Raw genomic sequence first — 24,241 nt, 5'->3', positions numbered from 1 at the left:
CTTCCAAGAAAAGACCTGTCTCATCCCCTGTCCTGAGCAAGCCGCTCCCGTCCCACGAGCCGGTTCTATCTGCTTTCGTGCTCGAGCCCGTTCCTGGACACGGACGTCTTGGCTGTGCTCCACTAGAAGAACTGAAAGGAGTAACTCATAAAGGGACTTTTGCTATTAAGAGAAACTCTTGTCTTCCCAAAGGAACCAAGATACCAGCAGAGAAGGCCCGGCTCTTGGAAAATCCGAAGTGACCGTTCCCTAACCCGTTCCTGACCACGAGTGCCTTGTGCAAAAGCTCGCGTGAGACTCTCTTGTCTTTCAACTGACTCTTGGGAGGCGGCTTGGCTTCTGGGCCGGATCAGCCGGCTCTGGGCGGGGCCGTGTGAAAGCCAAAGGCAGCTGAGAGACTTCGGGACAGCAAAGCCAAGGGCTGATGGATCAGGCGTGAGGTAGGAGGGAGGAGCCCTGTGCTGTCTGCCCATTCCCACCCTGTCACCTGGCCTCCCGCCGCTCCACAGCCCAGGGCGTGCGGGGTTGGGTGGGGGGGGTGGAAGGAGAGGGTCAAGGGAGGCGGCCTTCCCAGACCTCCAGCGGGAGGAGCTGCCCGGGCACACGCAGCAGGGCAAAGACCAGACTATCTCCACCTGTTTGCTCTGCAGTGTTTCTGGGAAGGAAACAAAAGCGGGTTGCTCAGCGATTTCTGACCTTCAGACATTAAGGCGATGAAGAGGAAGCATTTAAGATTTTTTCCTAAGGGGGCTTCAGAATGCTCCTGTCAGATTTACACTAAACTATCTCAAAATGCATTTTTAGAAAACGAAAATTCTCTTCTACGTATGATACAGTATTTACATTCGATGGAGTATAGGATAGAGACCGGTGGCGTGGATACTGATGGGATCGCGAGTCAGATGAAGGGTGTGGGGAGGGGAGCAGGGAGCGAGGTCAAGAACAGAGTGGTCTTTGTGCCTGCTCCGAGCTGCTCAGCCCCGCTCGGAACCAGGTTTTAAAAAGAGAACAACAGAAGGACGGAGGGAGCAGACTGGTCTTAAATGCACAAGAGCTAAGAGAATGTCACAGGCCCCATCGCTCTGTCTGCAGACACCCAGCCTCCTCGGAAGCAGGTCGGAAGGGGTGCTCTTATGCGGGTGTGGACCTGCTTGTCCAGGCCTCGGCTCCACCAGCTGCTGATCCAAGCCACTCTGCGGGCCGCCAGCGGGATCTGCTGCCTGGACACGCTGGCAGACTGTCCCTCCGCCCCTGGGCTCTGCCCTCCGATGGGTCTTGACGGGAGAGCCGGGGCCGACCAGGGGTGCGGAGACCCCGGTGCCCTTGCCACCGGCGGGAGGGGATAGATCCGCGTGCTTCCCCCAGCCCTTCCCCTGGTCTCGATGCTGAGTAGGACCCAGGGCTCTGTTAAGCACCCTGCTGAGGGACAGGACGGGAGACGAAGCCGGGTCACCTTGACCACGCCTGTGCTCGAGTTTACTCCCTTCTCTAGGCTGAAGAGCCACAGGTGAAAACTTCCAGGATAAGCGGTAATTTCTGAAGCCCTTTTCCTAAGGAAGCAGAACAGATCTCATCTCCGCTCCCTGATAAAACTCTAAAGTGTCTCCTGGGTCAGCACTTCTGGAACAATAAAGGCCAGTTCACCCTTCATGCCAGCAAAAGGCAGTCACTTGGCCGTGTTGCTGTCAGGTGGGGGCGGACACGCCGTCCTGCCCACACCCACACACAGCACCTGGGCTCGGCCACCCCTGGCCCCCGGAGCCACCCTAGCCCGACTGGAAGGCTCCAAAGCTCTCTCCAGACAAACGTCCTGTTTCGGAGACCCGGGCTCTACCTCCAAGCCTGCCATGCACATGGGCTCCAGCACCAGTTAACCCTGGGCTGCCCCTGAGCCCTCCAGCAGGAGCGGGGCAGCGAGAAGCCCGCGTCCCAGATCTCCGCCTGCACACCCAGCCTCCTTCGGCCCACCTCCGTTTCCTGGCTCACGACAGACCTCTGGACCCTGAGCTCAAAGAGCAGAGCTGGGGAGGGGGGCATCCGACGGGGATGGCGACGCTACAAGGTTTTACATGAGCAAAACAACATCCTTCTGCAGAGCTGGGGGCGGGAGTCACTCTCCAGGGAAGCCCAATAAAAAAGAGGCCAATTTTAGGGAATCAGCAAATACAATTCGGCACAAAACACAATTTTCATGGATCAAAATCTGTAACTTGATATTGGCAGTTAGGCTAATTTCTTCAGTTTGTATTAGACATGCAAGTATAAGGTTACATTGTTATATATAGACTTGTGAGGCCTTTCCCTCTCTTTCTCCCCATTAAAAAAAAAAAAAAAAGATTTCTAGTGCCTTGCAAAGGAGAAAAATCGTCATCGCTAAGAACTGATCTGCAGCTGTGGTCATGTGGGGTGTTCTTTGTGGGGTGTGTTTTGTAAGAAATCTTCTACAACTAAAATGAGGTTCTGAGTCCGCTCCTGTGTGGCATCTCCGTCCCCGTCGGCCTGCCTGGCCCGGGCCCAGGCGAGGACGACACGACTAGTACTCGCTCAGACTGTGCCACTTAGCCACCGGCTTGCGGGGTTTCTCACACACCTCCCGCCAGTGCTCAGCGCCGCTGCTGGTGACGCTGTGTGCCCCCAGGATCAGCCTTCCCACCGCCTCGTTCTTGGTGGTGCGGTCGAAGTCGATGACCAGGAACTCGATGCTGACGTCAGGCAGGAGGTCGGGGGGGATGTCGTAGACGAAGGACTCGTTGAAGACAGGGTTCAAAGTGCACTTCTTCACGTGGGTTTTCTTCTTGGCGATGCGCTTTCTGCCGTAGTAGACGTTCACCTTGACATAAGGATCTGGGGCCACCAGAGAGAAAAGGGAGACAGGCCCATGACACGGTCCTCCCCTCGGATGGCAGCTTCATGGGGAGGGGGGTGCGCTCCTGTCCGTGGTGACCACTCACACAGGTTTCCGGGGACTGCGCACCAAACACACACCTGACCTCGGGTGGGCGCGGGGCCTGGGGCACCCCGGAACACAGCAGAACAACTTGCCCAAGTCAGGACTGAGGAAAGCCTGTGACACTGGGCAGTGTTTTCCAGGGCGCAGGGACTCCCGGAGGCCGGCAGGGTTGTGGGGAGGTCTGTGTCCCCTGCAGCAGGGGCTCAGTGGCTGGCATGCACCCCGCGGGGTGCACCTCACCGAATGTCCAGCCCTGTCCGCCCACCCACGGCACCTCCCGCGCTAGGGACAGCTAGAACCCGTGACTGGGGAGGGGACCAGAGGGCGTGTGGGGTGCAGGTGGGACAGTGTGGGGCCAGGGGGCCCGAGGCAGGTCGAGGTGAATAGCTGCTACCTGAGAGGCCGGTGATGTCCATTTTCGGCAGGTGCCGGGCTTTGAGGACCACCACGGTCAGTCTCTGTGCCACGGGCTGGTAGGACAGAGACACCTGGAGCTCCCCTCTGCTAATGCACTTCTGTGAAGAGGAAACAGCAGGTGAGCGTCCTGGCGAGGGGGTGGGGGCAGCGGGGGTGCGGAGCCCAGGCCGGAGGGGCTGCGCAGGGCCATGGAAGGTGTGCCTCCCGCCGGCGCGTTACGGTCCCATTCAACGGGCAGGGGAAACGGACACATCCTCATTACAGCCCGACACTAAATGCAACCGTCTGCTTGCTTGGTGTTCCCGAGCGTGACTCTGAGGCCGTGCAGGTCCGGATCCCAGTCCGGCCGCTACCCGCCCCGTGCGACCTGGACAAGCGCTGGACGGCTCTGTGCCCCCGTTTCCTTGCCTGACAGTGCAGATGAAACCGGTGCCGACCTCAGAGCATCGAGACGACTAAAGAAATTGAAACGGGTAAAATTTTACCTGCACCAGCGCCTAGAGAAGCGTGTTCTCTCCCGGAGCCTCCTTCGGTTCTCGGGGGAACAGAGCCTGGACAGTGGACAGCAGGGGACTCGGAGTTGAGCCTTCACCACCCCTGGCCTGGGCAGGTTCCTAAACTTCCTGGGGACCGTCCCTCCGTTCCACACGGGGAGCGTGCACTGTCCTGCCTGCCCGTGTCTTGTCCAGCCCAGCTGGCTTCCTCCCAGGTGCCCACAGGTTGGGGCTCCCCTCTTTGAATCTTACTCTACGCTCTGCTTGGGAAAGGAAAACACTGTCCAGCCTGCAAGGGCATTTTATTTTTTATTAAAAGATTTTATTTATTTATTTATTTGACAGAGAGAGAGAGAGAGAGATCACAAGCAGGCAGAGAGGCAGGCAGTGGCGGGGGGGGGAGCAGGCTCCCGCTGAGCAGAGAGCCCAATGCGGGGCTCCATCCCAGGACCCTGAGATCATGACCTGAGCCGAAGGCAGAGGCTTTAACACACTGAGCCCCCCAGGCGCCTCTGCAAGGGCATTTTAAACAATACTTGGATACGTGCTGGGTGCTGGGGGTCTGGAGCTGATGGGACCTGGCTCCTTTTTGTTTTTCTTTTTCATTTTTTTCTCTCTTTTTAAAAATTTTAAGTAGTCTCTATGCCCGCGTAGATCTCGAACTCACAACCCCGAGACTGAGAGTTGCAGGTTCCAGTGACTGAGCCAGCCAGGGGCCCAGGATCCGGTTCCTGCCCCCAAGGAGCTTACCAGGCCCAGAAGAGACTGAGAGAAACACACCTGCCCTCATCAGAGCAGTGAGGAGCCTGGCTGAGAGCTACTGGGGGACCCTGGGCAGGGCTCGCCGGCTGACCTCAGGGCTGAGTGTAGGGCTTCTGACCAAATGGCAGAGGGCACAGGCCAGGGGTGACGGCTGCCAGCACAGGAGGGACACAGTTGTTACTGTATTACTGTTTTACAGGGACTAGCATTGTTCTAGCGAGAGCTGGAGAATGAACTGGAGGGGAGACGGGCCCAGAGGCTGCTGTCTCAGGCTGTGGACGGGACCTGGGGCACCCGCAGCAGAGTGAGCACCGGGCAGGACACGTCTCTAGAAGAGCTCGCTGAAATGGAGGCAATTTCTTGTGTTTCTAGCTTATTTTTTGGTTTTATTTATCTATGCTTCTTTTGTCCCCCCACCCCGGCTTATTTTTAACTTTTAAAAAAATTTGGGACACCTGGGTGGCTCAGTGGTGAAGCATCTGCCTTCAGCTCAGGTCATGATCTCAGGGTCCTGGGACGGAGCCCCGAATCGGGAGCCTGCTTCGCCCCGCCTGCCCCTCTACCTACTTGTGATTTCTTTATCAAATAAATAAAATAAAATAAAATAAAAAACCAAAACCCAAAAACCAAAACCAAACAAAACAAACAAAAAAAACCTCCAAAAGTTTTATTTGTTTAAAAAAAAAAAAAAAAGCACGAACTATAAAATTATAGCTTGGATTTCCTAATTATTTGGTTAAAAGGGTGTTTTGAAACTCACCCACTGGGAAGATAGCACAGTCTGTGCCATCCAAGTCCCCCACCCCTTCCCTTGCTTTGGGTAAGTGGACAACTGCTGGTCGCCCTTCTAGTGATTTTCTCCCCTAAAATCGCCCCTCGGCAGTTGCTGTCCATCGGACCCCCCCTTCACCTCTGGCCATCTCACAGGGCCGGTCCCACCTCCCGAATGCGGCTCCTCTGCACGGAAGGCCAGATGCGCGTCCCCTCCCCCCTTCTCTTTCCGCCCACTTCCCACCGCAGTAGCATCGTCAGTGGGTCTCTCTCAAGGGCTCTTTGTCCGGGGCTGGGGGCTCGGTTTCCCAGCCCCCCCACCCCGCCTCAGGAGGCAGGCAGAAGCACAGGAGGAGAAAGGGTCTTATCCACGCCTGAAAGACCTGGGAGGCTTCGCTCTCCGCCCGCGGCCTCCCCCGCCGAAGAGGAGCAGGTGCGCAGGCCTGGGAGGACGCGCGGGGGTGGGGGTCGCGCTGGGGTAGGGGGCTCAGACGGGCCCGGGTGAGGCTGTTCCCTGTGAGCAGCAGAGCCCCTTCCCGAGTGACAGTCCAGCCCCACGGCCTTCGCACGAGGCGGACCTGCACACCCTCAACGCACCTTCACTGGGGCCAGAAGTCCGAGGACCACCTCCCCAGGGATCCCAGTCATGGGAAAACAAGAGACACAAAACCCACCCTGTTCTGACACGCCCGCACCTTCTCCCCAGCGCGCTAGCACAGCTCCTCTCTTCCTGGCTTGTTTTTTTTCAGCCCCTTTTGGCTCCGCTGCGGAACCTCTCAGGTTCCTCACAAATCTGAGATTTTAAGAATCCTGGTCATTCCCATGACCATCGTCGCAGGCCATCAACACCAGATGCGGCCCAGCAAGGATAGGAAGTGATCTGGAAAACAATGACCTCAAGAAACTTGGGGGACTCTAAGGATGGTGTGCGATCCCCTAGCCCTCTCTGGACAGTCTCCCTTCTCCCCACACGGCATTTATCACGGGAATGTAAATTCAGGTTAATTTTTATCCAAGGGGCCCGCTGGCGCCCTCAACCGGAAGAGGGGGATATCTTGATCTCAGGATTGTGAGTTCAAGCTCCACGTTCGGTGTAGAGCCTCCTTAAAAAAGAGGTCTATCCGAATAAAATATTAGAAAAAAAGCTAGTTTTGGAGATCAGAGATCTCAAGAGAGATCAGAAATTTGGGGCATTATAAAATGTATACTGGGATCTTTCCTTCATGATTAAGGGTTAATTTCTAATGTTTCTTACGTCTTGTATGTTCATAAGCGCTGAAACTGCTCTCAGTGATCCCGCCAGCCTTCACGGTCCAGCCCAGATGAGACCCAGAGAGACCGCGATCGCTGGCCCCGGGTAAGGAGTGAGATGGAAGGGTCAGGGAGGATGGCCAGCCCCTGGCTTCTCTGCAGTGGGTAATGGAAAGGACACGAGGCAGTTTTTCTGCTAAGGAGGGGAAATGCAGTTCAGGGGGATGTTATGGAGAGAAGTGTAACTCCCAGCAGTCCCCACCCGGGCCTCTGGGAGGGAGAGGCTACTGTGGCCCCGCATCAGAAGGGGATGCCTCCCACAGACCAGCCGGCTCTCTACAGAGTGTGGAGTGGCTCGGAGCAGCTGTAACTGGTGAGCCCAGGGGAGATCCGGACAGGGCAGACTCTTGGCCTCGGCAGAGAGGACCAGGGGAGACGGGCAGAGGCTGCACTGCAGGGAGGCTTGGGGACCGGCGGCCAGACCAGTGTGGTGACAGCCATGATCCTGCCCACAGGCACCAGCTCGGGAAACGCTCAGGACGTCCAGGAGGCTGGAAGGCTCTGGTGCAGGGCCGCACAGCCTCGGTATGTCCTGTCTGGGCCTCTTCCCGGGGGCCCAGGATCCTCGTCCTAGCTTGTCCCTCCTGAAGGGAGTTAATTCAGTGGAAAGAAACTTGGCTCTTGCCAAAAGCCCCTGGCAGTTCAGCAAATGCCATTGTCTGCACTCCCTGGCCAGTGTCCTGGATTCGAGGCTGTTTTGTTCCCAGCCCAAATCAGTCCCTTTCCTGGCCGGTTTCTTCCCAGCTGCAGCTGGGCACAGAGCCATTGCCTGCCTTCGGACTTGGCTATGAGAGCATGAGCCGTCTGGGGTCGTCCGGCCAGTTGGGGGCTCCAGCAAGGCTGGGGCTCTGGGGAAGGACGGCTCAGGCCGCGGGAGGAAGGCAGGTGGGGGAGTGTGGAGCTGCTGGAAAGGGGGGTCAGGGAGCCAGGAGGGCTTGGTGGAACCCCGAGGAAAGAGAAGGCAGGCAAGGGGCAGGGGACTGAGTGGGATGAAAACAGGTCACTGCCACGGTGTCTACTGGGGCTTCTGACCCCAACCCCAGAGGATACAAGAGCCCTTGCTGTGTTGGACTCTAGGACAGCAACTTGTGTCCTGGCCTTGGACCCGTGCTTATGCCCTGACCAAACCCCTCTAATACTCTGAAACCGCCTGGGCTTCTGGGCCGCTGTGAGGCACCGCTGGGTGTGCCCCACGACAGCCGTGGTTCACCGGGCAGGGGGACAGGGCCTGTGGCACACTATGAGGGGCAGAGCCCCCCGGTCGAGGGCACAGCTTGTGCCTGGAGCTCACGCACGCAGCCTCTCCCATCCGGCCCCGCGCGCCCTGCCTTGCCAGCGCGTCCAGTGTGGGCTTGCAGGTGGGCACCGGGAGAAGCCTTTGAGCCACAGATCTTTCTGGGCGGTAGTTTTCAGTGGCTCTGATGTCCTTTCTGAACCTCCCCTCCTTCTCCAGTGACTCAGGCTCCCCTGCCTTCCTTTACTTTGCAAACACAACATAAACATCCGCGAACCACATACATCTCCCGGGGACCAAGCCTCCCCGACAGCAGAAACAGCGGCAATACCACCAGCAGTGGGACCGGTTTCCTGGAGGGTCGCTGCGCATGAGGGGCCGTGCAAACGTATCCTCTTGCTTTGTTCCTGTGGGAGCCTGACATCAGAGTTGCTAAGCCGAGCTCAGGGAGCGGGCGAGATTTGGACTCAAACTTGGCTTTGACTTCAAAGCCCTTGTTATTAGCTACTTAGGTTGTACCTTGAAACAGGATTGAAAGTCTGAATTTGAAAAGCCAGCAATGTCTTTCGAGGCCCCTACTCTCTGTGTGGCGGCTGCTCAGATGGTCTCTCCCCCAGGGGAGTCAAGGTCCTTAAGGGCAACAAGGTGCCAAACACATCGTCTCCTCTAGCCCTCAAGCCGGTCTGAGGAGGACGGTGTTTTCAGCTCCATTTCCCGGATGGCGACCCAGAAGCCCAGGAGGGTTCTGTACCTCCCTGTGCCTCCTGGCTGGGAAGCGGTGAGCTGGGGCGTGTGGCCAGAGTGCTCAGCTGACAACCACACTGCCCCCCACCCCAGCTGTGTAAGAAACGCAAGAACTTGCAAGGGTGGGGCGTTTCTGGCACCCCCAAAATTACAACTCAGGAGCCCGAGCTGGCCCTGTGGAGAGAAGGCAGGGAGGTGGGCTCTCATTCCCCTCTGAATGTGGAGGAAAGGCTATAGGAAGACCCCCCATGTGACCTGGCTGGGGCCAGACAGGGACACGGGGAGCAGAATTACTGAAGCCCCATCATGGTTCCCTGGATCAGACACAACTTGGGAGAAGAAACTGGCCCCCATGTCCCGGTCTGGTGGGGGCGAGTCTGCCCCAGGAAACCTGGGCTTAGCATCAGGACGCCCACCATGAAGAGAAATTTCAGAAGCTGCCCACCTGTCCCTCTTTCCCTGTGAAGTTCCTTTTCGAGGAGGCCCTCTGTCTCCTTCTGGCCCCCGCTGATCCCTGACAGCCATGAGCTTCCTACCTACAGCTCCTCTCTGCCATCCACGTGTCCCCCGCCCTTCCATCTGCTCCCCGAGATCTCACCTCCACCAACCTACCGGCCCTCCCCGACGCACTCTTCCGCCTCACCTGGATGTTCCTTTTGGTGATGTCCCTGGTCAGCTGTGCCTTGCCCGTGCTGGGGTCCACGCCAGCCAGCGGCACCATGACTTCCCCGATGACGTCGTCCCGGGAGAAGCGGTCGAAGCTGAGCACGAGGAAGTGTAGCACCAGGTCCTGCAGCTGGCTGTACGGGATGCCGTAGAAGGTGAAGGTCTCGTCGAACACGGGGTCCAGTGTCTTCCGCAGCACTCTGGTCTTCACCCGATGCCGCTTGTCAGGGAGGATGGTCATTTTGATGTAAGGGTCAGAGCCCTGGGTCTGCTCGTCCATCACTGGCAGCCCGTGGGCCTCCTGGATCGTCACCACCAGGGCTTTTTTCGGGAAGTTATAGTCCACGGAGAAGGTGAGGGTTCCCAGCATGACGTCCTCCTCTGGAGATGACGGAGACGTGGTTTTGCTCTCCCCGGGGGTCAGGCTCGCAATGGGGCTCCTTAGTTCTTCCCCATAGTCCATCTTGATGGGTAACTGGTCCATACAAGAACCAGAGCCCGGGCCCTTGGGACCCCGGTCGGGGCCCAGCAGGCCGGCCTCGGCGGCATCTACCAGCACACTCCCGCGCCCGCCTCCCCTCCCAGGGCCGTCTTCGTCTCTCCGCACTTTGATGATTTTCTTCTTGTTGCTGAGCGTCTCTGGGTAGATGCTGATGCCTTTGAGCATGTGGATGAACTTATACGGGGGGGTCTTGTGCTTCTTCTCTGCCCGCTGGTGGCAGCATGTCCACACAAAGACGGTCACCGAGACGCACACCACCAGCACTGATGCCCCGACGAGGCCAGCCACCACTGGGGACACATCTGAAGGTGGAGACGAGAGATGCGTCAAGCCAGGAGGACCTGAACCCCTCGTCCAGACCAAGCCCTCTGCAGAGCCAAGGTAACCTGAGACGGAGCCCGCGCGGCATCATCACGAGCTCGCCTAGGCTCAGGAACATCCCCTCTCTGGGAGATGCCGCAAGCCAGCCCAGGGCTGTTCCTTCCCACCAAACTGGACGATACCCTTCTCTTCTCCAGGAAGCCTTCCCTGAAGTGCCCCACCCAACTCCCCACTCTTCTCTCCGCCTCCTCCCAGGACTCCAGGACTTGGTTCCCTCTTACTGATTTGTGTCTCACGTAAAGCTGCCCTGTGTTATGAAGTCACCTTTTTACCTCAACCATTACACAACACACACGGGCACGGGCCATGTCTGGTTTCAGAACGTTCCATGGCATCTGTACAGGGTGTGCGGTGAGCTCGTGCTCACGGAATGGCATTCAAGGGTGGTAAACGGGGGGAGGAGGTAAAAAGAAATCTGGATCTGAGTACTTTAAAACTATGTTCCAGATTTCAGCTCCCAGCTCCAAATACTTGTATTTTATTCTAATTTTACTTATTTTTTAAAAAAATACTTGTATTTTAAAGAGGAGGAAATAGGGACTGTGGAAAACATCAGCTCTTTGCTCAAATATCACCTTCAGAGTAAGGCCTTCCCTGACCGCCCTACATAAAAGTTCAACCTTCTTCCCACGAGTCCTAGCCCTGCTTAACTTTCTTCTCACGTCTTCTCTCTCTCACGTGCAGTGACACACACACGTATATAATTTTACTACAAGAGATGTAACTTCACTAGAGAATAAGTTTCACGGGAACTGGGGTTTCTTTCTCTCTTGCTCATTTCTGTCTCACCAGCACTAAAAATGCAGAGCTGGTTCTTGGTACGTATCTGCTCGACGAACGAATGAATGCAGAGAAACATTGCTTCCTTTCCCTCCTTTACTCTTGTCCTTTCCCACACAAGTTGTGCCCCTTAACAAGTTTGGGGTTGTTTTGCTTTTCCCCAGTAAGTCCACCAAACCCAAACTGGGTTTAGGCCTTAAAGGTCTCTTTTTCTGTATTACTTTTTAGGGGAAGAGGGAAGACTTGGGTAGGGCAGGAAGACCTAAGGAAATGGACAAGACTTCAACACATTCCAGAATCTTCCTGAAACATCCTCCCACCAGGTGTGTGCCCGGCTCACTGCCTCACTCACCGCTGGCCTCTGCTCCAACCTTACCCCATCGGAAAAGAGCCTCTTGGCCACCCCCAGTGAGATATCGTCCCCCCCACCCTGCTTGGTTTTTCTTCATAGCACTTCCTATTCCTGACATGTGTTGGTCTGTCCTCCCTTACTGGAGAAGATTAGTAAGAACAGGGACTGTCTGTTTTGTTCACTGCTATATCCCCACGTCCTAGAACCATGGGGCACATAGTAAGTATTCAGGGAACGAATGAATCTGTGAGTTCGAAACACCCTCCCCACATTGGAAAAAGAGCATGAGTCGATATGATTGCATACATCAAAGATAAAGTTCTATACTGGCCTTCAAAACCTATCGATACACAACGGGAGACCTTACTTGACAAACCTACACAAAAAGTCTAGTTGTGGGCGCCTGGGTGGCTCAGTTGGTCGAGCGCACGACTCTTTATTTTGGTGCAGGCCATGATCTCAGGGTTGTGAGATCGAGCCCTGCGTTGGGCCCTGCACTGGGCGTGGAACCTGCCTGAGATTCTATCTCCCTCTGCCTCTGCCCCTCCCCACCACGTGCGTGTGTGTGTGTGTGTGCACGCGTGCTCACTCCCTCCTCTCTCTCACTCAAAAAAACAAAACAAAACAAACAAACAAAAAAGTAGTTGTTTAGGTGACCCCAAGTCGGATTCTAACCTGTAGTATGAGTGCGATGTCCCAACGATGGGGAAGGGGTAGGAGGATTTCATCTGTGCTGGTCATGACATACACGGACTGTTTGTCTAGCATAGGCAAGAATAAAAACTGTTCTCTTCTCGTGTGCATTTGCTGTGTCCCTGCCAGGCACTGTGCCAGCACTCTCTCTGAGTCAGCGAACTCACTGACTAGCACCACTGACATCCCCACTTCATAACTGAGGAACCTGGGGACTCAGATTTGCCCGAGGCCATGTACGAGCAAATGGCAGTGATGGGACCCAGACTCTGGTCGGCCTGACACCGGAGCGTCTCTCCGTGATGGATAATCAGGGTCATAAAATGCCTGGAAACCATATCAAAGGAGGCAAAGTTGAAGGAATGGGAGCTGAGGGGTCTGGGAATGAAAACTTTCTACAGTTATTGAAGGCATCTGGATGGAAAAAGTGTGGCTGGGTTGTACGTCAGAGGCCTGGCCTAGCACCTGCGCGTAGAGGCTACAAGAGGACAGACTCTGATTCAGTGAGAAGAGTCAGATTATTAGAAGTGCCTCCCAACAGCTCAGATTGCTTCATGAGGCAATGATGCTCCAGCTGAAAACTTTCAGAGGTTGCATCGCCCTTGGTTAGGCATATTCTAAAAAGATCTCTTCAGTAGGGATTGGACTAAATGTCTCTGAAGTTCTTTCTCCAACATTCCATGATTCTATGAAAGTTGGGGCCAGGCAAAAACGAAGGGGTTACATTCTTTAATAATATAGTACAGAGAAGGACTAAACCATTAACAAACGAAGGCCACCGCATCCACGGCCATACTAAATAACAATACTCTCAGGTATGAGGCGGAGTGAGGGTCGTTAGGGACAGGCTTCACCAAATGGCGGCAGCCTTGGTAGGAAGCTCCTTGGAAGCTGGCAGAAGTAGCATCCTGTCCGTCTCCTCCAGCCTCTGCATCTGAAGGGAGCTCAGGAAACAGGCGATCCGCTGAGTGGATTCCATGGTCAGTGAAAATGGGCACAATCTGAAAACTGGCTCTCGGTTCACCGGTCAGAGACTGTCCTGAAGACCGCTTGCTACTGGTTAATGACAGCGAAGAGACTGGCTCCGTGGGACGAGGAAGGTGGGAAACCAACAAGACAGGTACATTGCTGAGAACGGTTCAAAGAGAGCTGTAGAGGCCCAGGCTGGGAGGCGTCTGAGTGAGGCTTTCGGCTCCACCAGAGACTTACTCTGTGGTCTTGAGAGAGCCCACTCGTGCCTCCACACCTGCTGTTGGAAAATGGATGCGGGACGGGGAGAGAAGAGGTGGGATTCCCATGTTTCAGGACAGGGAAGGAAAAGAAGAGAAGCCTGCGAAGCCATCTGGAGCCTATCCCAGGCGCTCTCCTCCACCTGGTTTCCTACTTCTGCCCCCTTCTTTCCTTTAGTATCGGTTAACCCCAGCCTCTCTCCCCCAACCCACGGCAGTGAACAGAAAAATCAGAGATGCTGACACTAGGAACCCCTGCTCTTGCTTTCATCAAAAGCTTGGTGGGAAAAGGAAGTTGGAACTAGCGGCTGCAGTGAGAGTTTTAAAAGTTGTCGCACTTGGCGGGACTGTGCCGCTTGCCGCTTTTGTCCTCCAAGGTCACGGATAATCGCGCGTCGGCTGGGCGTACCTCCCAAGGGCTAAGGCATTTGAAACGAAGACTCTATGAGATGTGAGAAAGTCAGAAGCGGCAGCTCTCTATGTAGGACCCCTGTGTGCGTCTGAAGACCTGTAAGACGTATGTGGGCTGTGCCCTGCGCTCTCAGCCTTGGACCAGACCTGCACTTGCCACTCCCTTTACTAAAACAGCATTTCCCTACCAAGTGGGCCAGGCCGATACAGTGAAATGACAATGGACTTTGGCGTCACCTGGACCTTGGTTTAAGTTCTAGCTCTACCCTTACTGTCTGTCTGACTTCACCAAGTTGTTGTGTGTCACTGAACTGCACTTTCCTCATCCAGCAAATATACATAATAATGCCTAGACCAGAGGATGTTGTAAGGGTTAAATAAAATGGAGTAGGTTAAAAAGCTGAAGTAATTTCTCTTTTTCACTAATATTCCTTCTAAAGGAAACCTCTGTATTATGCCCCGCACCCTCTAAATTTCCAAGGAAATCTGGAACTGCAATTAGAGAAAAGAGTATGTTGGAAAGAAGGCAGAAGACAAAAGGGAAAGAGCAGGAGGAAAATCATGGGGTGCTCATGTGACCACAAAAGGGACACCTGTTTTGGAAATTGAGGACTCAAAGACAGAGATGCTGAAGGTGAAGTGGAAAAAAGCAAGCCAGCTAAGATTTAGCCTTGGGGAATCAGTGGGAAGCAGTAGCTAATGGGTGTGATCTGCCCTCTGGATACTTCCCCTAATGTGACAATGTCTTCTTGACACTGAAGTGAGAGAGCTCATTTCCATGAACCTCTAACTGCGGAATGAGAAAAGCCATTTCCTCATTGGACTGTGGCCCCACCCTAAAAATTGTCATCCCGATGCTCAAACCTTCTGGGTTGTCTGAAGGATAGACTCTCGTAGGAGACATGAAGAAACCCCTGGCTGACAGCAACTCCCACCCAAGCTGGGGTAGAGTGAGGAAAAAGCAGGGCAACTCCTTTATTTTGGAAGCAGAAAAGCGTAGTCCAGGAAGTTTGCAACCCTAGCACATTTTGGAGGAAGCCCCAAAGAAGGGAGAACTTGATTATTCAGCTTTTCTTCCCCGTCTTCCTCCCTATTTTCCCCTCCACTCTCTGCCCCTGGAGTGCAGCCGAGCTGGGAGCCCGGAGGCCCGGGTCGGGGACCAGCCGCTCGGCGGTGACGTAATGCCTTGCAGGGTACACAAAGCGGCCTCCCCCGGGCCCGGCCTCTCCGCCCCTCCCCCCGGGCCGGGCCCGCGCCCCCGCCACCACCAGCGCGGTGAGTCCCCCTTTCGGAAAGGCCAGCCAGGGAAACAGGGAACAAAGGCCCGAGAAGAGGGGCCTGGGCGCTGCCAGGAGGCCGAGAATAGACATCACGTCATCCCCGGCTCCGCAGCGCCGAGCGCCATTTGGTAGCATCGGACGGACCCACCATTACGGTGCAGAACCGCACCTGGGGGCCTCGGCGGCTGCCGGGCCTGCGCCCCGCGCCCCGCCGGCCAGCGGCTCCCCGCGCCCGCGTCCCCACAGCCCCGGCTCCCCCGCGGCCGTGCCCCAGCCCCGGGACCCCGAGCCCCCCACCCCCCACCAAGCTGCCATCTTGGCGCCCATCCCCCGCCGCCGTCCTCCCCCGCAGCCCGAGGAGTGGGAGGGGGAGCAGGGGGCACCGCCCTGCGCGCCCCGAGGGGGAGGGGTCCGCGTGCTGTCCCCGTCCCCCACCCTCACCCCGCAGCGCAGCACGCCGCCGCGGCCCACGTTTGGGCGTCCGTCTCGCGACCCCCCGCGAGCCCCCGGCCTGGCCGGCCCCGGCAGCCCGCAGCTCAAGTTCAGGCGCGGCCCGCCGCCGCCGCCGCAGGCCCCATCCTAGCGGGCCCGGCGTGGAAGGCCCCGGCGTGGGCTTCGCTCCCTCCCTCCCTCCCGGCACTGGGCCCCTCTGGCGTTGCGGCGGTGCCCACTGCCCGGGCTTAGTTTTCCGACTCTACTCACCGAAGCTCGGTCGGATGTTGGTGATCTCAGCCATGTCGTAGCCAGAGGCTCTTGCTACAAATGCTTTCTCAGGGGTCGGGCAAGTCTGGGGGCGCCCGGCCAGCACCGAGGCCGCCGCTGTATAGCGCTAGCTCAGGGGAGGGGGAAGGTGTCTGGCGGACGCCTCCTGTGACGGTCGGGCCCCCGGTTGCCAGCTGCGGCCGCCTCCTCGGATGCTCGGGGGATGCTCTGAGCGAAGGATGCAGGTGCAGCCAGACTGGTCCTGATGCGAGGTAGGCCCCGCCTTCTCCCGAACGGCCCTCGGCAGGAGGCTCCGCCCCCGTCCGAAAAGCTCCGGAAGCCAGGCCCCGCCCCCTTCCGGAAGCTGCCTGTGGGAGGACCGCTGCGGCCGCGGGGCTTTCTGGAGCGCGAGACCGCGCCCCCAGGCGGGCTGTGGGAGCCCCGTGGCCCGGCCGGCGTCCTGCAGGCTCCGGGCTATCTGCCGCCGCAGAACGTTCCGGCTGACGGGGGGCCCAGGGGTTTGGGAAAACCGCGCGCTCCGCGCTCCCGTGTCGCTGGCCGTTACCGCGACGCGGCTTGGGACCGCTCCGGGGAACCCTGTCAACCTCGCAAGCCGCCGAGGTGCGGCTGAGAGACCAGACCGGGTGGCGGGGGCGCAACTGAGCAGGGGCCGGGAACGCCCGTAGACGCAGGTGGGCTGGTGGCGCGCGCATTAAAGCTCCTGCTCAGAACGGGCGGCTGGGGCCGCGTTGACCTGCGCCGGGCATTTCCCGTCCACGAGTCTCAGCGCGCGCACGCGCACACACACACGCACGCGCGGAGGGGGAGGGCGGAGCGAGCGAGCAAAGCCGCACCGCCGCGAGTTCCGCAGGCCCGGGAACGCGGCGCAGACGGAGCTCCGAGCTTCCAGAGGCTTCCTTGGCTCCGGGGAGAGGCCGGTGATGCGACTGGCGCAGTCCTGGCAGTCACCCCACGGTTGCCGCAGTCCCGCTCCCGCGGTCCACCGCGGCTGCTCTCCTCCCGTTTACGGACGGTCGGGCCGAAGCGTTCACACACGTGGACTCGGCGGCGCGCCTGCAACCTGGCCGCCGGGCCGCGTTCCCCGGCGTCGGTGGAGGACCGTGGCTCCAGAAATCACTCCCTCGTCCCAAACCCGTGCGCCCGAGGGGCCTGCGCTCCGCCCGGGTCCCCTCCCGAGCACCGACCGCGGTGCCCTGGCAGCGCGCTAGGCCGCCGGAGCGCCCCGGGCAGCGCGCACGTCTGCGAAGTCTACCCCCAACCGGGCCCGGAATGTGTGTGTGACCTGGAGGGTGTGACAGCCGCGGTCGCACAGGCTCGCGCACCGCCTCGCGGGGGCGGCCCAGCCCGCCTGGTTCGATCCGTGCGACGCAGGGAGTCCGCCTCCTGCCGCGCTAGGGGCTCGCCCTTTCCTCGGTCCCGTGCTGCGGGTATCTCGCGGCGGGCAGGGTTACCTGTCAAGCGACACCACGGAATCGCGAGCCCCTGCTTAGTATGGAGCAGGACAGCTCCACGCACGGAGGCGGCCGGGGCTCGCCCCGAAGTTCCCGCCCGCCAGCGGCCGCGCCGGCTTCCCCCGCCCCCCGCGAGCACGGCGCCCGGAGGCTGGCGCATGCTCTTTGGCGGCCCGGCGGCGGGCGCGCTCAGGGGCGCGCACGTCCGGCGCTGCCGTTGGCCGACTTCCGGCGGGAGCGGAGCTGGGTTTCCGCGGGATCCGGCCGGCTGGTGAGGGCGGTGGGGCGCGTGCGGTGGGGCGGGAAGAGGGGTCGGGTCGGCGCGGGGTGCGTGACGGTGCCGGGCTGGGCGTGGGGGTCCAGCCGCCGCTCGGCGCCGAGGTGGGGAGCGCGGCGAGGACTCCCCTTTGGAACCTGTGCCTGGGAGGGACCCGCGCCGGCGCTGCCCGGGGTCGCATTCATTCCCCCCGCGGCGGTGACCCCAAGTTCCCGCAGCCGGGCCTTCGGCAGCTGCTGCGTTTCAGGTGCTTGGAGCCCCTCTCTGCACGCTGCTCCGTCGGATAGGCGCTCTCTGCCTCCCGTCTTTCTTTTTCTTTTCTCAACCTGTCATTTATCTCTGAACTGTAGGACCCGTGCAGGCTGCGCCCGCCCCACCTCTTTACCTACTCCCCCAGCCTCCCTCCCCGGGGCCCGCAGAACTTTCACGTGCCTGTTGAGCTTTAAACAGTCAAGATTACGACATTGGCTGGTTTGGGGCCCAGGGTGGGGTTCTTTCCTGCTGCCTGGAGAAACTGAGTTAGGGAGGTTTATTTTATTTTAAAAAATTATCTATTTGATATCTATCTCTCCCTGACGTGGGGCTCGAACTCACAGCCCTGAGAGCAGGAGTTGTACTTGCACTCTTCCGACTGAGCCAGCCAGGCGCCCCTGAATTGGGGAGTTTTAAAATAACCTTATAGTTCAGACTCTGAACTTTCTTAGTCCTCTATTCAGGCTTTCGTGGGGTACCCTGACAGATGGGCATTGTCAGTGAGGAAGAACTCAGAGCTGTACAAGGCAACTTACTGTATTCTTGAACCTATTTTATGAGAGTAAGGTTTTTTTGGGCTAGAAAGATGCCACGGGTTTTCATACATTGCTTAACTCCTGGTCCAAATGCTACATAGACTTAAGCGAGTTCATGCCGTCTCTCGTTTGCTCTTTTCTTCCGGAAACATTCATTGAGTATGCCATTGGCAGATCCTGCCAAGTACTAGGGGTACCAGTTAGAAAAGTCCTTTTCCTTAGAGAAAAGTCCTACTTCCTCAGCACGTAGTTTTGGGGGGAGGAGATGGGAAGGAGGCAGACAAGAGAATGACAAAAGTGATAAATACTGTAAAAGAGCTTTGCAAACAGGTGCTATAAGAACATAAAAAATACTCTCTAGCTTGAGTTAGTGTTGCCTTTAAACTGTGAATAACTGGAATTGAACCCAGAGTCAGGAAGTGATAGCATAGAGAATAGTGGAACTCTCTTGTTTTCAGCACAATAATGTAGCTTAACCTTTTTAAACAATCATGCTTTGCTTTTGGATTGTTTCTGGTTTTTTTTTTTTTTAAGATTTTATTTATTTATTTGACAGAGAGATCACAAGCAGGCAAAGAGGCAGGCAGAGAGAAAGAGGGGGAAGCAGGCTCCCCACCAAGCAGAGGGCCCAATGTGGAGCTTGATCCCAGGACGTTGAGATCATGACCTGAGGCAAAGGCAGAGGCTTAACTCACTGAGCCACCCGGGCACCCTAGATTGTTTCTGTTACTGGAACTACCTGTTTATGAAAACAGCAATAGCAAACATTATTGATCTAATAAATTGCTGTCTAATGACATAGATACTGTTTTTATTTCATTTTTTTAAACTTTTTTTTTTTTTTTACAAGATTTTATTTATTTGAGAGAGTGGGATCGAGCCTGGGAGAACAAGCGGGGAAGGGGCAGACCTGCTGAGCAGGGAGCCTGAGGCAGGGCTCAGTCCTGTCATGACCTGAGCCAAAGGCAGCCGCTTCACGGACTGAGCCACCCAGTTGCCCCTATTTTGTTTTATAGCCGAAGAAGCTGAGGTTGAGTTTAGATAACTTATGTGGGGTCACAAGGCTGGGGAGAGGCTGGCTTGGGAAACAGATGGAGTTTGACTCCACGATTTGCTGTCAGCATTGTGCTTTTCTACCTCCCATACGGTAATCATGGTAACTAACATTTACTAATCACGTAGTGTTTAATTCTTATAACTCTGAGGTAAGCACAGCTACTGTCCTTTACAGTGGAGGAAATTCAAGATCAGAGAGGTTACATCAGCCAAGATAGTGTACTAAGTGGGAGTGGAGCTAGGGTTTGAGCACCACACTCTAAGCACAGCCCCTCACTTCCCACTTACTGGGATGTGTATTTGGTGTAAATACTGTGTCCCTGACTGAGTGTGAATAAGCAGAAAGATACTTGAAGAAATGCTGGTATCAGTGACTAATCTGAGGGTAATGAGAACTTGCTTTTCTCCATTCAGGATGGAACAGGAGTGGGCCTTGTACAATGTTGCCCTGTAAGAAGAGAAGGACTACGGTGACAGAGTCCCCACAGCACCAGGGCAGCCAGGAGGGAGAGGACCCGGACCTGGAGTCGGTTGTTAAATCATCGTCTGACCAGGTGAAAGACTGGGGCTCGGCGTCTCCCTCTGGGGGTCCGAGCCATGGCAGGGCGGCAGGCCTCCAGGTGGAGTCCGTGCAGGACGCTGGAAGTCAGCTTGCTGTGGAGGCCCCATGTTTGAGCTCTAGGGGGCTCACCCAGGACACGGATGCACCAGTTCTAGAAGCGGTTGATGCAGCCATCTCTCAGGGACTCACGCTGCCTTCCTTGGAGACTTCCCAGCCCCTTCATGTACACATCGGTAAAGGAAAAGTCCAGACCGCTGGTTCAAGGAGAGGGAAGAAGATTACACTCAGGCCTGGGCTTGTTCCCCAAGAAGACAGAGGTGGTCACCCTCTTCCAAAGGAGCCTTTCTCAGGAGAGCTGAGTGAAGAAGTCAAGGAAGAAGGAGGTAAGATACGAATGGCTGTGTTTCCTTTGACACTGTGCTTTGCCCCCATCCTCCCTGCGGTTCCTCTACGAAGCAGTGTTTGCGACAGGGTGTACTGATGCGCTGTGTAATCGGGACTGTGCTGCTCATAAGGGTCGACAGTCAGCTTTATGAACAGATGGAGACTTTCTTCTCCTCCCGTTCCTGAGATCCTCTTCCATAGCCTTTTCTTTCTCTTACCCTCTGCGGTCTGGAGAGGTGAACCATGTATGGCCTTTTGTGATGGGTGGGCATCCGCGAAGTGGGGCTCGTGGGGGAGGGGCAGCGGTGTAAAGGGACAGACTACTGCCTGGGACATTGAATGGGGCTCTGCAAAGATGACATAATCCTTAGGACTTGAGGGGTGAGTTGTGGTTTGACAGTTGGCGGCACGGGGTATCGTAGGCTGAGAGCAGGACGTGCAGAGTTCCTGAACTCATCCCCCCAGGGGGATGGCGATGTGGGTTGGAAGAAGTGAGAGATGACTTCAGAGTGGTTGATTATGTTTAGATCATGAAGGGCTTTGTTTTTCCTGCTCAAGCACTTGAACTTTTCCTGTAGGTGATAGCCAGTTCATAAATGAAAGAAGCAGAAGGCGTAGTTCTCAACTCAGAAAGCGTGTGGTCTAGTTTGGAAGACAGGACATAAACATGTAATCCATGTGGAGCAGCTGGAGGCGAGCGGACGACCCAGAGCCTTGCCTTCTCCCCCGAGACCTTCCGAAAGCATGCTCTGCCGTGTTGGCAGTGAGGAGGGAAGAAGGCCTGTCTCTCTACGTAGGGAGAGGAGACTCATACCATTTCAGTCATCCGTCCTCGGGATGGCAGCACAGGCGTCGGAGGGGCTGGGAATGGGTCGGGCATTAGGTGTGCGGAGTGTGAGGTGTGCTTTGGGGCCACCAAGGTAAGACAGAACTCTGAGACTGGAGTGGGCAAGAGCTGGGAGGAGAAACGATCAGAGCGTACGTCATGCTTCTTCAAGGAAAGGAATGTGGAGGAAGTGGACCAGCTTAGGCTGAGAAGGATGACAGGAGGGGGAACTGGAGAGAGGATAGAAGTCAGGAAGGAGGAGAGCTCTGAGAACTAGGCACATCCTGTGAAGGTTAGTGACGAAGGAGAGAGAATGGGGCCTGACAGTGTTGGACGTGGTTGAGAGGGGGCGCAGGAGAGCTCCTGGGATCAGATGATGGAGTTCAGGAGGGAGGGTGGCACGCACTGGCTGACATGGCAGGAGAGTGGGGGCAGCCAGGGAGGCCGTGAGTCCCCGAAACGTCGTCTCCACGCTGGGCTGTGTCTGGGAGGGGAAGTGGGCGAACCTGGAGAGGACGCAGGATTCTGGTGCCAGTAGGGAAGGAATGGGTAATTCACTAGGGTTCAAAGTCACTCAGGGGCTGAAGAGTGGAATCTAGAGATGTTTTCAGTGGTTTGTTCACAGATGTCCAAGTGCAGGGGAAGAAAGTGTAGCTGACCTCGAGGCGGGAGTGGCTGAGGGTTATCGGTCACGCCGCTCTGCTTCCTTAAGCTCCGTCCTTGGAAGTGGACTCTACCATCATGCACTTTAATGAGCTGTAATACCAGTGAAAGAAGGACTTTAGGAGTGTCTATCCAGAATCCTTTTATCCCCCAGTACCTTTTTTTTTTCTTTTTTGCGGAATAGAAATATAACATACAAAACAGAAAGGAAGAAAGAAGATTGGGAATTCAGATATACGCATTTTGAATAATGAAAAGTTTAAAGAAGAAAAGAAAAATCTTATTTTTATTTTCTTCACAATCTTACTCTGTGCAGTAATTACCATTGAAATTTAGCGTTGGGGTGCCTGGCTGGGTCGGTCACTGGAGTGCGCGACTCTTGATCTCTGGGTTGTAAGTTTGAGTCCCGTGTTGGGTGTAGAGATTACTTAAAAGTAAAATCTTAAAAAAAAAAATTAGTGTGTATTTGTTTTGTTGTTTTGTTTTAAGTAACACCTAGTATTATAATTATGTAGAAAAAACAAAAAAACAAAAAAGTCAGGGTTATTTTGAAGTGTAGCCGCTCCCCCTTGTCAGTGGTTTCCGTTATCCCCAGTCAGCCACGGTCTGGAAGCCGATGACGCTCCCGACTTCACCTCCTTATAAGGTCCGGGGCTGCCTAATGCTGCATCATCAGTCTTGGGCCCTCCCCTCTCTATCCCCTCGGGTAGGCATCGCATCGTCCCACATCATCACAAGAAGAAGAGTGAGTACAGGGTAGTAAGGTATTTTGAGAGACAGAGAGCACATTTGTATAACTTTTGTTAGAGTACATTGTTATAATTGTTCTGTTACTAGTGATTGTTCATCTCACTGCCAAATTTATGAATTAAATCATCACAGGTATATACAGGAGAAAACACGGTGTGCGTAGGGCTCAGTGGATAGGGGGTCAGTACTGTGGGACGTTTCAGGTATCGCTGGGGCTCTTGGAACCTGTGTCCTGGGAACGAACAGGGGCCACTGTGTCAGCATGTTGTTACAGCGTGAACACTGTGGAATCATGTTTCCAGGCTGCAGTGCTAGTGATTAAGCCTTGCCTGTGCTGGTGTGTATTCTAACAGAATTTTAGCCCCTACCCCTCTATTTTTTTTTTTTGAATTTTAATTGTGTGTGTTTTTTTTAACCATTTACATACCCTAATTTCTACTTAACTTTTTTTTGCCTTCTAAAATGATTAACTCAGGCAGATATCAGCTTAAAATTAGTTGACTTGTACAGTTCTCAGCTAATTGTTTTCATGTTATCAATCCACACAGTTGTTAGGCCAGCAGTAAACAAGTTACAGATGTGCTCTGTGGAGTTTGCCTTCCCCTGCTCTGTCTTACCCTTCTCAGCTTCCCTTCCTAGGGCCTCTGAGCATCTAGCACATGGAGAGAGGAAAGGAAGAGTGGGGTTCCTATGGGGTTCTCTGAGACGGGAGTTAAATTGAGAAGTCATGGGATGGGGTCATTGAAAAGGAACATTTTGGGGGTGCCTGGCTGGCTCAGTTGGAAGAGCATGTGACTCTTGATCTCAGGGTGGTGAGTTTGAGCCCCGTGTTGGTGTAGAGATTACTAAAATCAATAAAACTTGAAAAGGAGCCTTTTCTCTATGGCTGGTAAACTGTAGGGACAGTGTTACAGTTTTTCCAAGTACGTTTTAGGTAGTAGATGTATCAATGGAAACTACCAAAGTGAACTTCTGGCATGTTTATTTAATAAATCTCTTATGTTGGTTCGGTTTTGAAAATGTTGACATCATTAATTGTGCAGCTTGTTCGAGACTGTTGATGAAAGGAGAGCACTGTGCTGTTTATTGAAGTTTTCTTTTCTGAGAAATTTGGCTGAGAGCAACTTTGGATTTGGTGGGTTTGGGATCTGACTCCTTGTCTGGTCCCCGTGAAAGGCAAAGCCGTGGGACGTTTTGAAATTGCAGAGTGCTCATGGGCTTCGGAAGTGAAGCTGGAGGTGGAGAGTACGTGCAAATCAGGATTGATTCATGGCTTCTTTAGGATTAAACCTTTTTTTCTTTGTTGGGGGAGAGGATGGTCCTGTTTATTTACTTACTTAGTTTTAAAAGATTCTATTTATTCACTTGACAGAAGGAGCACAAGCAGGGGGAGAAGCCGGCAGAGGGAGAAGCAGGCTCCCCGGCAAGCAAGGACCCTGATGCGGGGCTTGATCCCAGGAACCTGGGGTCATGACCTGAGCCGAAGGGAGACCCTTAACTAACGGAGCCACCCAGGCCTCCCAGGGATGGTCCAATTTAAAACCATGTTTACAAAATGAAAGAAACCAACAACCATGTTTAACACCAGTTGAAAGTCCCAGTGTCGACGAGGCAACAGGTGATAGCATGAAGGCTGCTCTGCATAGAGCATTCAAGATAAATAACTTGATCTCTGTTTTGAACATGTTTTGACTGTAACACACAGACATGGAAACAATTCATAGATCCTGACAGGGCACTGTGAAAATTGGCGCACCCTTTCCCTCTGCTGTCATCCCTCCGGG

General features: G+C 55.3%; 2 protein-coding genes across 10 annotated transcripts in view; one reads left to right on the top strand and one right to left on the bottom strand.

Moving 5' to 3' along the window:
- Positions 1–2,316: 2,316 nt before the first annotated feature.
- Positions 2,317–15,958, bottom strand: LOC111139044 (synaptotagmin 11). Of its 2 annotated transcripts, none has more exons than XM_022491157.1 (4): positions 15,680–15,958; positions 9,327–10,153; positions 3,342–3,465; positions 2,317–2,844 (listed from the first exon to the last, which is right to left on the bottom strand). In XM_022491157.1, the coding sequence occupies exons 1-4, from the start codon at positions 15,711–15,713 to the stop codon at positions 2,534–2,536; spliced, it is 1,296 nt and encodes a 431-aa protein (XP_022346865.1). In that variant the 5' UTR covers positions 15,714–15,958; the 3' UTR covers positions 2,317–2,533. The 2 variants fall into 2 exon arrangements, with proteins under 2 accessions (XP_022346865.1, XP_022346866.1); XM_022491158.1 differs by having other exon boundaries at positions 3,345–3,465; positions 15,680–15,736.
- Positions 15,959–16,319: 361 nt separating this feature from the next.
- The window catches only part of LOC111139041 (gon-4 like), a 63,590-nt gene continuing 55,668 nt past the window's right edge, over positions 16,320–24,241 (top strand). For 6 of the 8 annotated variants that reach the window (XM_022491147.1, XM_022491146.1, XM_022491145.1 and 3 more), the window contains exons 1-2: positions 16,320–16,371; positions 19,687–20,217. In XM_022491147.1, the coding sequence (XP_022346855.1) occupies positions 19,713–20,217 (505 nt within the window). In that variant the 5' untranslated portion in view covers positions 16,320–16,371; positions 19,687–19,712. Of the gene's footprint in view, positions 16,372–17,386; positions 17,423–17,644; positions 17,676–19,686; positions 20,218–24,241 lie in introns of those variants that run through there. The other 2 variants (XM_022491143.1, XM_022491144.1) reach the window with 2 other exon arrangements.

The sequence above is a fragment of the Enhydra lutris genome, unplaced genomic scaffold (genome assembly GCF_002288905.1).
Source record: "Enhydra lutris kenyoni isolate GAN:26980312 unplaced genomic scaffold, ASM228890v2 scaffoldscaffold94, whole genome shotgun sequence".
Classification (NCBI taxonomy): domain Eukaryota; kingdom Metazoa; phylum Chordata; class Mammalia; order Carnivora; family Mustelidae; genus Enhydra; species Enhydra lutris.
Note: the sequence above shows the minus strand (reverse complement) of the source record. Positions and strands in the feature narration are given on the sequence as shown.

Excerpts from the sequence above, each read along its gene's own strand:
- LOC111139044 (XM_022491157.1), bottom strand. The coding sequence starts at position 15,713 with ATGGCTGAGATCACCAACATCCGACCGAGCTTCG. Across the intron at positions 3,466-9,326 it reads TCACCAAAAGGAACATCCAG|AAGTGCATTAGCAGAGGGGA; the intron begins GTGAGGCGGAAG and ends TCCTCTTCACAG. Across the intron at positions 2,845-3,341 it reads CATCACCGGCCTCTCAGGTA|ATCCTTATGTCAAGGTGAAC; the intron begins GCAGCTATTCAC and ends TGGTGGCCCCAG.